The sequence below is a fragment of the Canis lupus genome, chromosome 12 (genome assembly GCF_048164855.1).
Source record: "Canis lupus baileyi chromosome 12, mCanLup2.hap1, whole genome shotgun sequence".
Classification (NCBI taxonomy): Eukaryota; Metazoa; Chordata; class Mammalia; order Carnivora; family Canidae; genus Canis; species Canis lupus.
In genome coordinates, this window is record NC_132849.1 from 2,853,788 (window position 1) to 2,866,699 (window position 12,912).

Here is a 12,912-nt window from a genome sequence, read left to right on the forward strand (position 1 = left end):
CATTTCCTTGTATTTATCCCTCAAGTAAGGATCTCTGACTCCTGTTGTAACTCTAGTCTTTTCTTTTTAATGAAGTATAGTTGACACACAATGTCACATTCATTTCAAGTGTATATCTAGTCTTTATTCTAATGTGTAGATTGTTATTTGAGTACCCACGGCCAGATTTCTGGAATGATTTCTTAAAATCTAACTTGTACCATAAGAAAACAGCTCCATTTGACCCGTAGGTATATAACTTCACAGTGTCAACACTTTGGTTCCTTTGGAAGGCTGTGCTAATTTTATTTTCATTATGTTATTTAATATCTTGCTGATATTATCATGTGAAAAGTATACAGCAGCTCTTTCATTGTGTGTGTGTGTGTGTGTGTGTGTGTGTGTGTGTGTGTGTTTTCTAAAGCATATTTAGGTAAAACAAAGAAATAGCCATTTCTCAAAGAATTGTTTGAAGGCTAACTAGAAAGGTTTTGTGGGATTTTTTTCCCCTAACTGTTTAGTCTATTTAAATTTGACTTCAATAAACTATTAATTGTCATTGACACTGCTGAACATTTCTGCAATAATGATTCTCATTCTCTTATTGTCCATTCCAAGTAAGTTTGAATACATGGTCAAGAGGTGAAAGTCATTTGCCTGTAATAAAATCTTGGGCTAAATGATCTGGTTCTCATTAAGCAAAGATATAATATTGAAGCAACTTTAGGGTAAATCTTGAAGTGACCTGCTCCTAGTTGTCATGGAGCGTGTGTAAAATATCCTGAATTAGAAGGAACAGCAGCAAAAACATGATTTTGTATGATTGTTCCCAGGACGAGCTCATTTTACAGGAGGGTAATTTATTAGATTAAGAAAGAGCAGGCTGTACTCAAGATGCACATTAGTATGGAGTCAGCTGAGCTATGGAGTGTGGCTTGATTCCCAGATTAGTCAGATTTTGAATCCCGACCATAGTAATCTGCAGTGAGTTTACTGATGGAGATAAAAAGCTGTTACTTGAATGGCTACTCTTTGGCTCTCTCACTTTGTCAAACCAGATGGCACAATGATTGCTTTTGGCAGAGCCTTGTAGTAGTAACACCAACTGCAATGGCACTTTTTCTTTGCAAGTATTTATTTTCAGGGATGAGATTCTGAAATGGATTAATTTATTTTTGAAAATAAAATTGTTCCAAAAACTTAATGGCAGGCCTTCTCTAAGAATGCTTGCATATTTAGAAATGTTGTCTTCTTGTATTGCATTAAGTGTCTTGATGCGCTTAGGTTTCAAAGTCAAAATATACATCTGCTTGAGTATCTCAAATTCTTCGTGGACGAAGAAGGATTTTGTTTGTGGAGATAAATTATTAAAATCCACCTATTGTAGACAAAGTTTTAATGCAGATGAGATTCCAAGTTATACATTCAGTATTTAATAATGCTTCTTTGCTACTCTTTTTTTAGTTTTTCTGGTAATCTGTGATATTCTCCTATCTTACTTCCCATAGCTAGTTATAGGGAAAACAAAAGCTCTTAAATCTTAACAATATTGAGAATATAAGTAACTAAATGAAAAGGAGGGTGTTTTAACTTTTCTGTATTGTTTTGTTATTTGGGTGGCATTTTAATCTAAATAGTTCAAGGTGACAGATGCAATTACTCTCTGCACTAAAATCTTACATTCTTTTGTCAAAGAATTTTCAGGAAAGGGCTTACTCATTTGCATACTTCTACTCTCCTCTCCCACACATTACAAAGAGTGTAAATTACTACTTTTTCTGTTTTAATGCCTAGGTGGCAAAATGAGCCCTTCATCTGATGACGTTAAAGTCATTCTAAACAGGTTTATTCTTTTCTAAGTGTCATTTTCTTGTAGTTTTACTTTTCTAAGAATATGTAAAATGTCAGTACCTAATAAGTAATGTTTAAAATAATCCCTAAATTAATACCAAAGATCTCCATTTTCCCAGAGGGCTTAGCACTTAACTCAGTGATAAGGGCTCCTCCCTGAATAGGAAGCAGAAGCTACTTGAGCTTTAGTGAAGTTATCACCCAAAGAATTTCAAGTGGAACTTGCCATATTTAGAGCTCTGAAACTAAATAATTGCATCTGTTGCAGAGTTAATAATGCACTAAAAACCTAAATGACATAGAGAAAGCCAGCATACCTTGCCCTGACAGGTCCCTGCTACCCTTTTCCATCACCACCATTAATGTTTACAGATGGCAAAGTAATTATCCAAATTGTATGGCTATTTGTATGCAAATTTTATAATATTCAGCCTATCTAAGGGCAACCATGATCTGAGATTCTCATGATTTGATATTTAATTGGTGATATTTGCTAATGTCACTTTTTGTTAAAATGGATTCTGCTGGAAAATGCTATCTATCATTTGGCTGAAATATATTTGTACCATGGAAGTGCTAGAAAGTAATTCCTGTTACTTCTGTATCAGAACTGGTTCAAATAACTTCTATACAGTAGTTGCATTCTTAACCAACTTCCACTTGACTGACTTGCCAGACCAACCAAGTGCTCTGCTCCCCCGGTGAAATGCACTTTTGCCCATCATGTACTGACTACCATTAGTTAATTGTTCACCCTTAGTCTCCCCGTGCTGTTCTGCTTTCCCCTACAGACTTGTATGCTTTCCAAGGCAGTTGTGAATGTTCCCAAATCAGAAGTACCAGTTAAATTTATACTATGATCATAATTATTTTAATTATTATATAATTATGAAAAATGTTGAGTGTGGAAGAGTTATTCTGTGATACAAATTGATAAAAACCAATCTCTTTTTTAGTTCTGCTAAATTGATGTGGGTGAGTCAGTTGGAAAAATAATAGTAAAATTCAAGAAAGCCTCTATACTTAGGTATTTCCAGAAGCGTCTGTATTAGCGACTTCATTTTAAAGAAACTTGAATTAAAATCCTCCTACCATTAACTGTCCTTTAGAAAATGAACTGATCCATTACCATCCATTCTGATTGCATTAGATGTGAGAGCTTCTCCTATGGTTTTGAAAACTGTTATTGGCTCTCTGCTGGGTACCTTGAGGCAGAAGCTATAGTGAATGCTTCAGCAGCTTTCACTTCTAGGCATCTTCAATGGGCCTTTCTTTAGTTGTTAAAAGCCCTTCCACTACCATCATTCAGCTTCTCTGCATTCCATAGTTTGGAGATAAACGTTTGCCCCTTAACCTATGGGAATGAGTTGGTATAACACTCTATTTAAAAATAATGTAACTCTTTCATCTTAAACTGAAATGCCTGTCTTTCTACATTTTACAGTCACCTAAACCAGAAAACCCAGTTTGAAAATCCAGTGGAGGAAGCCAAAAGGAAAAAGCAGTTAGGACAGGCTGATACTGGGTCTTCAAAACCAGGTAGAACTTTTTTTCTCAATCTTTTCTTGTAAGAATGCCTTGTGAAATTTATATACTGAATTCATGAAAATAAGGTTTGAACTTTTTATTGTTGAGGATCATCAGATAATGTCTACTTTTTATCACTGTAAGGGTGGGAATAATCTTAATAAAACATCTAGACATTTTGAGAATACTGTGATTTTCCCATTCTGCTAGTACAGAAAGTTGGCAAAAAGTATAAATAGTTTTGTCATGGGCCTGAGGTTGTGATATGAAGATTGCATTGTTTCCCATTGTTTCAGTCCAGGACAGTCTGAGATCTCTACTCCATTATGAACTTCTCCCAAGTTAATGCTTAGGTCTTATGTCTTTAACCATTCAGGACTCTTTATTAACTGATAGGAATAAATCCACTGTATTATTTGCCAATAACATTGATTCTCAAGTGAGATGGCAGCGTATTAGTAATTCAGAATCATTTGGGGAACATTTTTAAAATACATAGTCCTAATATTTTGATGAGCCTAGCCATGTATATTTTGAAAAAGCTGCCTGGGAATTTCTCACATTCCACTTATGCCTCCCCATCTCTTCCCCAACCTCCATCTGTCATTAATAACCAGGGTTGTCTGTTTGGTCATACTGTACTAATTGAATAGATTCCTCACTTCTGTTGTCCATGAGAGAAGCACTTGTTTTTTATAGCTACACTTCAGAAACATAGTCCTGTCCCTTAGCTTCTGCATTTGATTTAATGCAGAGCAAACATTTTTATTTAACAAATATTTTTGAGCACGTACTATATGCCTAGTGCTCTACCAGTCACATGATATTCAAAAACGGTTAGGAGTAAGACAGATCTTGCCCTCAAAAGTTCACATTCTGGGGATCCTTGAGTGGCTCTGCAGTTTAGCGCCTGCCTTTGGCCCAGGGCGTGCTCCTGGAGTCCCGGGATCGAGTCCCACATCGGGCTCCCTGCATGGAACCTGCTTCTCCCTCTGCTTGTGTCTCTGCCTCTCTCTCTCTCTCTCTCTCTCTGTGTGTGTGTGTCTCTCATGAATAAATAAATAAAATCTTTAAAAAAGAAAAAAGGAGTTCACATTCTGATATAGGAAATTAATGGCTACCATATATGGTGTTACGTGTCATCTTCGGATAACAGTTAAATGCACAGAAGGTGGAGCAGGTATGAATCCCAAATGCATAACCTTGAATGAGTTCCCTAAACTCTTTGTTCTTCTGTTTCTTCATCTATAAAATAGGAATAAGAACAGTATTTACCTCTTAAGGTGGTTCTGAGCATGCAAATTAACAGGTGTAAAGTGTTTACAATGCTATTTGGCAAATGGCTGCCAATAAATACTAGCTTTCATTGTTATGAATAATGATGTACATGTTATATTCATGGAAACATATTCATAGGTGGTGTAAAAGAGGGAATGCTCACCTCTTGGTTGATAGAGAAAGTCAAGGCCATGGGAAGAACTTTCAAAGCAGAGGATGCATTAGAAGTGGATCTTAAAGCGTTAGGAAAAATTAAATCAGACAGATGATAATTTCAGAGGAGCAAGAAGGCACACCTGGTAGAAAGAACAGAATGTGAAAAACCATAGATGCATGAAGTTCCAGGGGCCAGAGAACAGGTACGAATGGCTAGAACATAGAATATTTGTGGGGTAGTAACAAGAGATGAGGTTGTAAGGGGAGCAGGCATGAGAAGAATGATTTTCAAAAAGAAATTGAGTGTTTGTATCCTGTGTTGCTGAAAAGTCCAGAAAGGCAGAAATTGAAAAGTGTGCACTGAAGTTGACAATATGGAAGTCACTTGTCACTCTAGCAAAAGCAAGGGGAAAGGATGTAAAAATGCAATGGAACAAAGAGGGAATGGTAGGTGATGAAGTAGAGGTAGTGGATATGGGCAACTGTTTTCATAGCGTTGACTGAAAGAGGGCAGGCAGAGGAGGCTAAGTGGAGAGAAACATGAATCTCTACTGCACATAATGGAAACTGAGACTTTGGTAAAGATAAGCCTTTTGCTCAGAGTCCTAGTGAGTGTCAAGCCAAAATTTGCACTTAGTTTTACTGAGTTTAAATTCACAATTCTTTGTATTGTAACATAGAGTTCTTGAATGCCCACGTCTCTGTGGCACATATCGAGGGAGATTTCTCTCCCTCACTAAACTCTAAGCTCCTTGAGGGCAGAAACCATGTGTATGTTACTGATCTAGATAACCAGGCACTCTCCTATGAGCTGGGCATTAAAAGGAGAATAATGACTCAGCCTTTGTCTTTTAGGAGCTCATGATTTAGGCAGGGAAATAGACACCTAATTTTAGTACAGTATGATAATAGACATAACAAAGGAAAGAGGAATTAAATCTGACAGTGGAAAGGGCAAGAAAAGCTTCTTAGAAGTGATAGAAGTTGTGCAAGTTCTTGGAGATTGATGGCCACCATTTACTGAGATAACTGGGTCCAGTGCTCGATTGGATGCTTTGCACACACCCTCTCATCTAAGACTCAGAATATCTCTGCAAGGTCCCCTTTCAGATGTCTCGATGGCATCAAGTTGCAGTCATTTGATTCATCCATTCCAAGGTGATGCTCACCACAAGGACAGAAGTACTCAACTTTATGAGTCAGAAGCCTCCTTCTATAGACAGTATGTGTGTTTGTGCTCATCTGCATTTATTGAGCAGTTACTATTGGTCAAGCTCTGTTGCCTGTGCTTTTGATGCTTGCCCTAGTTTAGTCTCTGTGGCCATTGCATGAATAAGGTACTATTATCCCTATTTTGTAGATAGAGTATTTGAGATTTTAAAAGGTCAAAGAACATTCCAAGATCACTCAAGAAAATCACCCAGCATGGATTTAAAATCAGGAATTTTAGAATCAAAGACACTTCCTCTCTGTTTTTCTTATTCTCACTTTTCCTGTGTTTAATTCTGGTAAAACCTAATTCTGAGCGACTTCTCATTAGCTTTGACTATTTTATTAGTATTTCTCAAAATTAGATACATTGTTAAATGTCAGAGGCTTAACAAGAGCTCCACAGTGCACAGAGAGGTCACCACAAGCAGACTGGCTGGCTGGCCAGCTCTGGGAGGCACCCCCAAAACTGTCTCCATCTGGTGAATGTGCTGCCATCTGGAGTCTAGTCCTCTGGTTTGAGAAGCCCAAAATAGCTGATTTTTCCTTCTTTCTTTCTTCTTTCCTTTCTTTATTTTCTTTATTTGTTTCATGCCGAGTGCCTTTATTTGTAAGAGATCAGCAAACCTGGGAAGAACAGGTCAAGTAAAGTAGACCTATTCCTGCCGCAAGCCAGCCTTTGTCAGTACCTTCCGGGCAGGCCTCCCTCTTGTGGGAGCTCTTTACACCACACAGTCCTTGCTGCCATAGGGGGCAGCCCCCAACCACTACTCTTTTCTAACAACATGCTTTAATGTTTACCTCCTAGATCCCTTTGCTAATAACGGCAGCAGAGCCTATGGGCGTATAACTCTGGGCTGGATACTAGTGTTGAGGGTGAGCTGGGTAGGAAACAAATCACCTTTGTTTATGTAAGTCATTAGGGAAACGAGCATCAAAACCACAGCCAGATATTACTCCTGCCCACCAGAGGGGCTAGAACTGAAAAAGCACACAGTTATCAGTGTGGGCCACGCTGCAGAGAAATTGGAGCTCTCACCCATGCTGGTGGAAAAGTAAAATGGTGCAGCCTCTTTGGAAAAGTTTGACAGCTTTTCAAAAGAGTAAACATAGTTGCTGTATGTTTAGGACAACTGCTGCACTTCTAGTCCTAGTCTCTACATAAGCGGAATGAAAATGTATGCCTGCACAAAACCTTGCACATGAATGGTAGTAACAGCATCACTCGTAATGGCCAAAAAGTGGAAACAACCTACATGTCCATCAACTGAAAAATGGATAAGTTAAATGTGATATATCCCTACAGTGGAATATTATTTGGCAGTGAAAAGGAACAAAGTACTCACACATGCTCAAACACAGATGAACCTCAAAAACATTACACTCAGTGAAAGAAATCATTCAAAATTCCACATATTCCATGACTCTGTTTCTGTGAAATGTCAAGATTAGGCACTATAAACACAAAGTAGATTGGTGCTTGCCCAACACTAGGGTGTGAGTGCAGATGAGAGAGAAATGGGGAGTGGCTGCTAACAGGCATGGGGATTTCGCAGAAGGGTTTCATGGGGTGCCGGATAGAGGGGCTCCTACAATCTGGTGGTGGTTGCACAACATTGACTTATATACTTTAAATGTCTGAATTCTATCATATGTGATTCTATCTCAATAAAACTATTAAATATTTGGCAGCAAATATCAGACCATCTTCATAAAAGTTCATTTAAACAGTGCTTTGTAAATTATTAATCGCACAATTTGATCTTTTCATGGCTCCCAGAAGTACCCTCATGGCAGCCACAGTCGAGAAGGAGGAGGGGAAAGAGAAAGAGCTGTATAAATTCATTATTTGCAAATATGGATCATTTTCAGTTTTACGATCATCTGAGGATGCCTCGGAAAATAAGTTTTTCAATGGAGCTGTATGTGTTTTCTTCTGAAAGTATTCACTGAACACGAGTACAAGGGAAGAAACGTGAAGCCCTTTACTGATAGTATTTTCAATTAGGATATGGCATCTCTCATGAACAAACAAAGCAATGAGGGGGTGATAGAGTAGGTGCTTTTACCCTTCAAATAACATAGAGGAGTCCTATCAGAGAGACATGAGGCATTGGCTAAGTTTTTAAGTGATTTAGTTTATGAATTTAAATTATGTTTTGTAATATTAGATTCTAATGTGCTTCCCTTTATGGTTTGTTATATGTAAGTTATATAGACTCTCTTAGAGGTTGACTTTGAGGGCCATGTTCATTGTTTTTATTTTTGTCCTCAACCCCATTTCTCATTTTGGTATAGATATGGAAAAATCCCACTTTACTCGAGATCCATCGCAGCTGAAAGGTGTCCTGATTCGAGCATCCTTGAAGAAAAGCACAATGGGGTTTGGTTTTACCATTATTGGTGGAGATAGGCCTGATGAGTTCTTACAAGTGAAAAATGTGCTGAAAGATGGTCCTGCAGCTCAGGATGGGAAAATTGCACCAGGTAACGAATTTCTCAGAATTATTTGAAGAGCAATGATACTATAATAAAAAGTATGGTGAAAAGGTTTTGTTTATATATATATTTATAAAACATATAATAAATATGTATTTACATATGTAATAACTGTATATGCATATATTATACATATAGTTTATATAGAGAGAGAACTAGATTATACAACTGGGAAGGGGGATTTCTGTATTAAAATAGTTTATTGTCTAAATTCAATGCATGCTAATTTTGAGAGAGGGCCATTTTTTACAAGTGCGTACTTAGAGAAAGCATACTAAATGTATTGATTTTGTGAGTAATTTGTATCATCTCAAGATAGCTCCTCGACTGTGCTTAAGATAAAGATTATTAATCATCCCAGAGAATGGTTTGGTTGTTTTTTTTTGATGATGTAGGGTACTTGGGGAGCTATCTAACATGTACCTATAATCTTTTCTGAAAAATGATCCATCATGGTGTTTATGGTGATTTCAAACAAAAGATGCCCCACAGCTTTTTCCCAAGTTTTGTTGTTTGATATGGTTTGCTTTTTGCTTCCTTACTCTCACTGGTTGTTAGTAAAATTAAACTCCTACGTTAAGAATTACAGACATGAAATTACCATTTTTACAGGGCCATATAAATTTGTCTTTTGTATCATTTTCCCAAAGTCTTTGCTTGGTAATTGTTAGATATTTTTATATGGCCGACAGTTTTTATGGCTGAGGGGGTTAGAGGAAGTTACACTTATGGGGGAGCTTTTAGCACTTTTTCCCAGACAGATATTACTATGCCTTGAAGGTCACTTCTTGCCCTGCTTGCTAGTGCAAATGCATTTCCCCCATTTGGATAATTCAGTTGTCATAGTACTTTTTATTTTTATTTTTATTTTTTTTTTATTCATGAGAGACAGACAGACAGACAGAGAGAGAGAGAGAGGCAGAGACAACAGGCAGAGGGAGAAGCAGGCTCCATGCAGGGAGCCCGACATGGGACTCCATCTCATCAGGTCTCCAGCACCACACCCTGGGCTGAAGGTGGCGCTAAACCGCTCAGCCATCCGGGCCACTCCATAATACTTTTAATGGCAGATATCAACTTATTTTCAATTAGGATATGGCATCTCTCATATTCTGCTTTCTCATTTAAGACTTAACATAAGACTTAAAACAAGAAAACAAGATAATCAAAAGTTATATTTATAAGGAAAATTTTCACTATTACTTTGTAAGATTAACAAACCCTGGAGAGTTAAAATTATCAGTAAAACCTTTAAGCTCTCAGTTTTGACTTTTCTTTAACATTTTATCCACAAAACACATTTTGTAGGTATTCTATGTGCTGTCAGGGTTTCATAACATAGATGCAGATTTGTCTAAAACTGATGTCTAATTTACATAGCAATACCATACTTCCACGGAAATTCTGGAAACTTGACTAGGGGAGGAAGAATCCAAACCTTGTTTCTTGGGCAGCCCTGGTGGCTCAGCAGTTTGGCGCCACCTTCGGTCCAGGGCGTGATCCTGGAGACCTGGGATCGAGTTCCACGTAGGGCTCCCTGCATGGAGCCTGCTTCTCCCTCTGCCTGTGTCTCTGCCTCTCTCTCTCTCTCTCTGTGTCTCTCATGAATTAATAAGTAAAATCTTTAAAAAAATAAAAATAAAAAAAAACTTTATTAGTCTAATTTCTGCATCTTCTTAGATTATGAAACAAATATCTGCACACTAACATTTGTTTTTAAATACCATTTGTGTTGATTTTTTAAAGCCTACATGCAATCAGAAAAGATTAAAACACCTTTATTTGGCATTAACCTTTTAAATAATCATATTCAAATAAAAGCAGCAAATGGATGAGACATTAGAGGGCAGATTTTAAAAGTTAAGGCTGCATTAAAAAAATTCACCAACTGATGAATGTCAAGTAGTAATGATTCTGCAACAAAGTGGTTGTAATAATGTAAAATCAGGAAAGCAAAACCAACTCTTTTTTTTTTTTTAAGATTTTATTTATTTATTCATGAGAGACACAGAGAGAGGCAGAGACACAGGCAGAGGGAGAAGCAAGCTCCATGCAGGGAGCCCGACATGGGACTCGATCCCGGGTCCCCAGGATCACACCCCAGGCTGACGGCGGTGCTAAACCCCTAAGCCACCGGGGCTGCCCAAAACTAACTCTAATAAGAATTAGTTTAGCTGACTTTTCAGTGTCTTAAATAATATGTTCTTTGCTTATGTTGAATTTTCTTGTTGCTTGTTTCTCCTTTTGAAATCTGAATTACAATAAATCAGACATCTCTGCAATAAGAAAGATGCTAAAGGAAAATACATTCATAACTTCACATTATTCTAATCATCAGCCTTAACATTTTCAAACTAAAATGAATTTATAGATGCCTTGTAATCACTGGCCTCTTAAAATCAAGTACCATAATGTGGTATTTAAAGATCTCCTGTTTGTGTAAGTAGCTAGCTAGCCAGTGGAGTTATTTGCTCCTCTTCTAAGTGCTGAATACCTACCACCATGGACCTAACTTTCTGTGGCCACTTAAGTATGGCTCAGAAGATAGACTAACAATGACAGTATGAATTCACAGTTATTTTTCAAATGATTCCCTCGAGCTTGAGGTCATAACTCTGTGCCACAAAGATAATTAAGGTTTTATACATTTATGTTCTTTTAAGAGAAGAATCACAGAAGAGAAAATGATGTATCTATGTTCAAAATCTGTCCTTTCTGCAGTTAAGGAATAGTAAGAGGTTTCCAGAATTCAAATTTAGATGATAAATTTTTGTCCCACCGTGCCCCAACAAAAAATGAACTCGGTGGTTTTAATATTTTTAACCTGATTATGTCTTAACAGGTGATGTTATTGTAGATATCAATGGCAACTGTGTCCTGGGTCACACCCATGCAGATGTTGTCCAGATGTTTCAATTGGTACCTGTCAATCAATACGTAAACCTCACTTTATGTCGCGGTTATCCACTTCCTGATGACAATGAAGATTCTGTTGTGGACATTGTTGCTGCTACTCCTGTCATCAATGGACAGTCATTAACCAAGGGAGAGATTTGCATGAATACTCAGGATTTTAAGTCAGGAGCAGTGGTTCTGGAACAGAATGGAAAACCGGGACACTCCTTGATCAGTGACCGTCTCAATGGACCATCGGATCCGAGCGAGCAGAGAGCGTCCCTGGCGTCATCTGGCAGCTCCCAGCCTGAACTAGTGACTGTCCCTCTGATTAAGGGCCCTAAAGGCTTTGGGTTTGCAATTGCTGACAGCCCAACAGGACAGAAGGTCAAAATGATATTGGATAGTCAGTGGTGTCAAGGCCTCCAGAAGGGGGATATAATTAAGGAGATTTACCATCAAAATGTGCAGAATTTAACACATCTCCAAGTGGTAGAGGTGCTAAAGCAGTTTCCAGTAGGTGCAGATGTACCGTTGCTTATCTTGAGAGGAGGTGAGTAAAAGCACAAGGGAAAAAAAACCTTCATCGTTCATGCATTTGTATCTGCTAATCGTCCTTACTTCCAGGGGAGAATCCCTCTTTTCTCAGCCTACTTCACTGGTAGTTCGTGTGCATTTTCCTTCAGGTTCTGTCTCACTGCTTCCGTAAGCAGTATCTTTTGCAGCAGTTTTTTTTAGTTATTAGTGGTCTCATTTGTGTCCATTATGGATTTTCTTCCCTCTATATTCTTTTTAAAATCTGATTTATAGCTGTAGTAATCAGAGAGAGTCACAGCATTGTGCTGCTTCAAATGAAATATATCCTCTTAATTTCATTTTCTCTATTGATGGCAGTTATAGAAATTGACGCTTTCAACTATGGTACTTCATCTGGGCCTCTGTAATGTACCGAAGATGTTTTGAAAGAGCTAGCATCTCTGTGAATAAGCAAAATGTTGGATGGTGTGTTAATCTGTTCTGTAAAGCAATCATGATAGCTTGCGCTCGTAAAGCTTTTATCTTAAGCTTTATTATCTGTCCATAAATGTTAATTAAACCCCACAGTACCCGTGTGAGAGAAATATAATTTTTATTTTCCAAGGTCATCAGCTGACTTGAACTGCTCACAGACATAAATCCAGTTCCAAGGACTGATCATAAAGTTGTGTTTTGATGGGCTTTCTTAAATCCCTACCTATGAATGACTAGTATTTTCAAGAATAAAATTTAGCCCTTCACACTTCTCTCTCTGGCTTTTAGTTTTCATTTTTGAGGCAAATGAGCAGTTTAACTTCATTGGGACATTTTTCATTTTTTTCTTATTTCTTTGAGCAATTCTTGTTTCTTCTCTGGGTGATACAGTAGAATGTGCTCAGAGTAAGATCTATAGAAGATCTCTTTGTGAGTACTGGAAAGTTATCCAAGGTTCCAACAAATATAACAAGGAGACCAGGGTTTGGTGTCAGACAGGACCCATGT

General features: G+C 37.7%; 1 protein-coding gene and 1 long non-coding RNA gene across 6 annotated transcripts in view; one reads left to right on the forward strand and one right to left on the reverse strand.

Moving 5' to 3' along the window:
• Positions 1-12,912, reverse strand: part of LOC140600616 (uncharacterized) — a 487,558-nt gene that overhangs the window by 270,865 nt on the left and 203,781 nt on the right. The window lies entirely within an intron of this gene.
• Positions 1-12,912, forward strand: part of MAGI3 (membrane associated guanylate kinase, WW and PDZ domain containing 3) — a 236,323-nt gene that overhangs the window by 180,085 nt on the left and 43,326 nt on the right. For all 5 annotated transcript variants that reach the window (XM_072769095.1, XM_072769091.1, XM_072769092.1 and 2 more), the window contains exons 8-10: positions 3,275-3,369; positions 8,299-8,487; positions 11,342-11,947. In XM_072769095.1, coding sequence (XP_072625196.1) covers positions 3,275-3,369; positions 8,299-8,487; positions 11,342-11,947 — 890 coding nt within the window. The remainder of the gene's footprint in view (positions 1-3,274; positions 3,370-8,298; positions 8,488-11,341; positions 11,948-12,912) is intronic.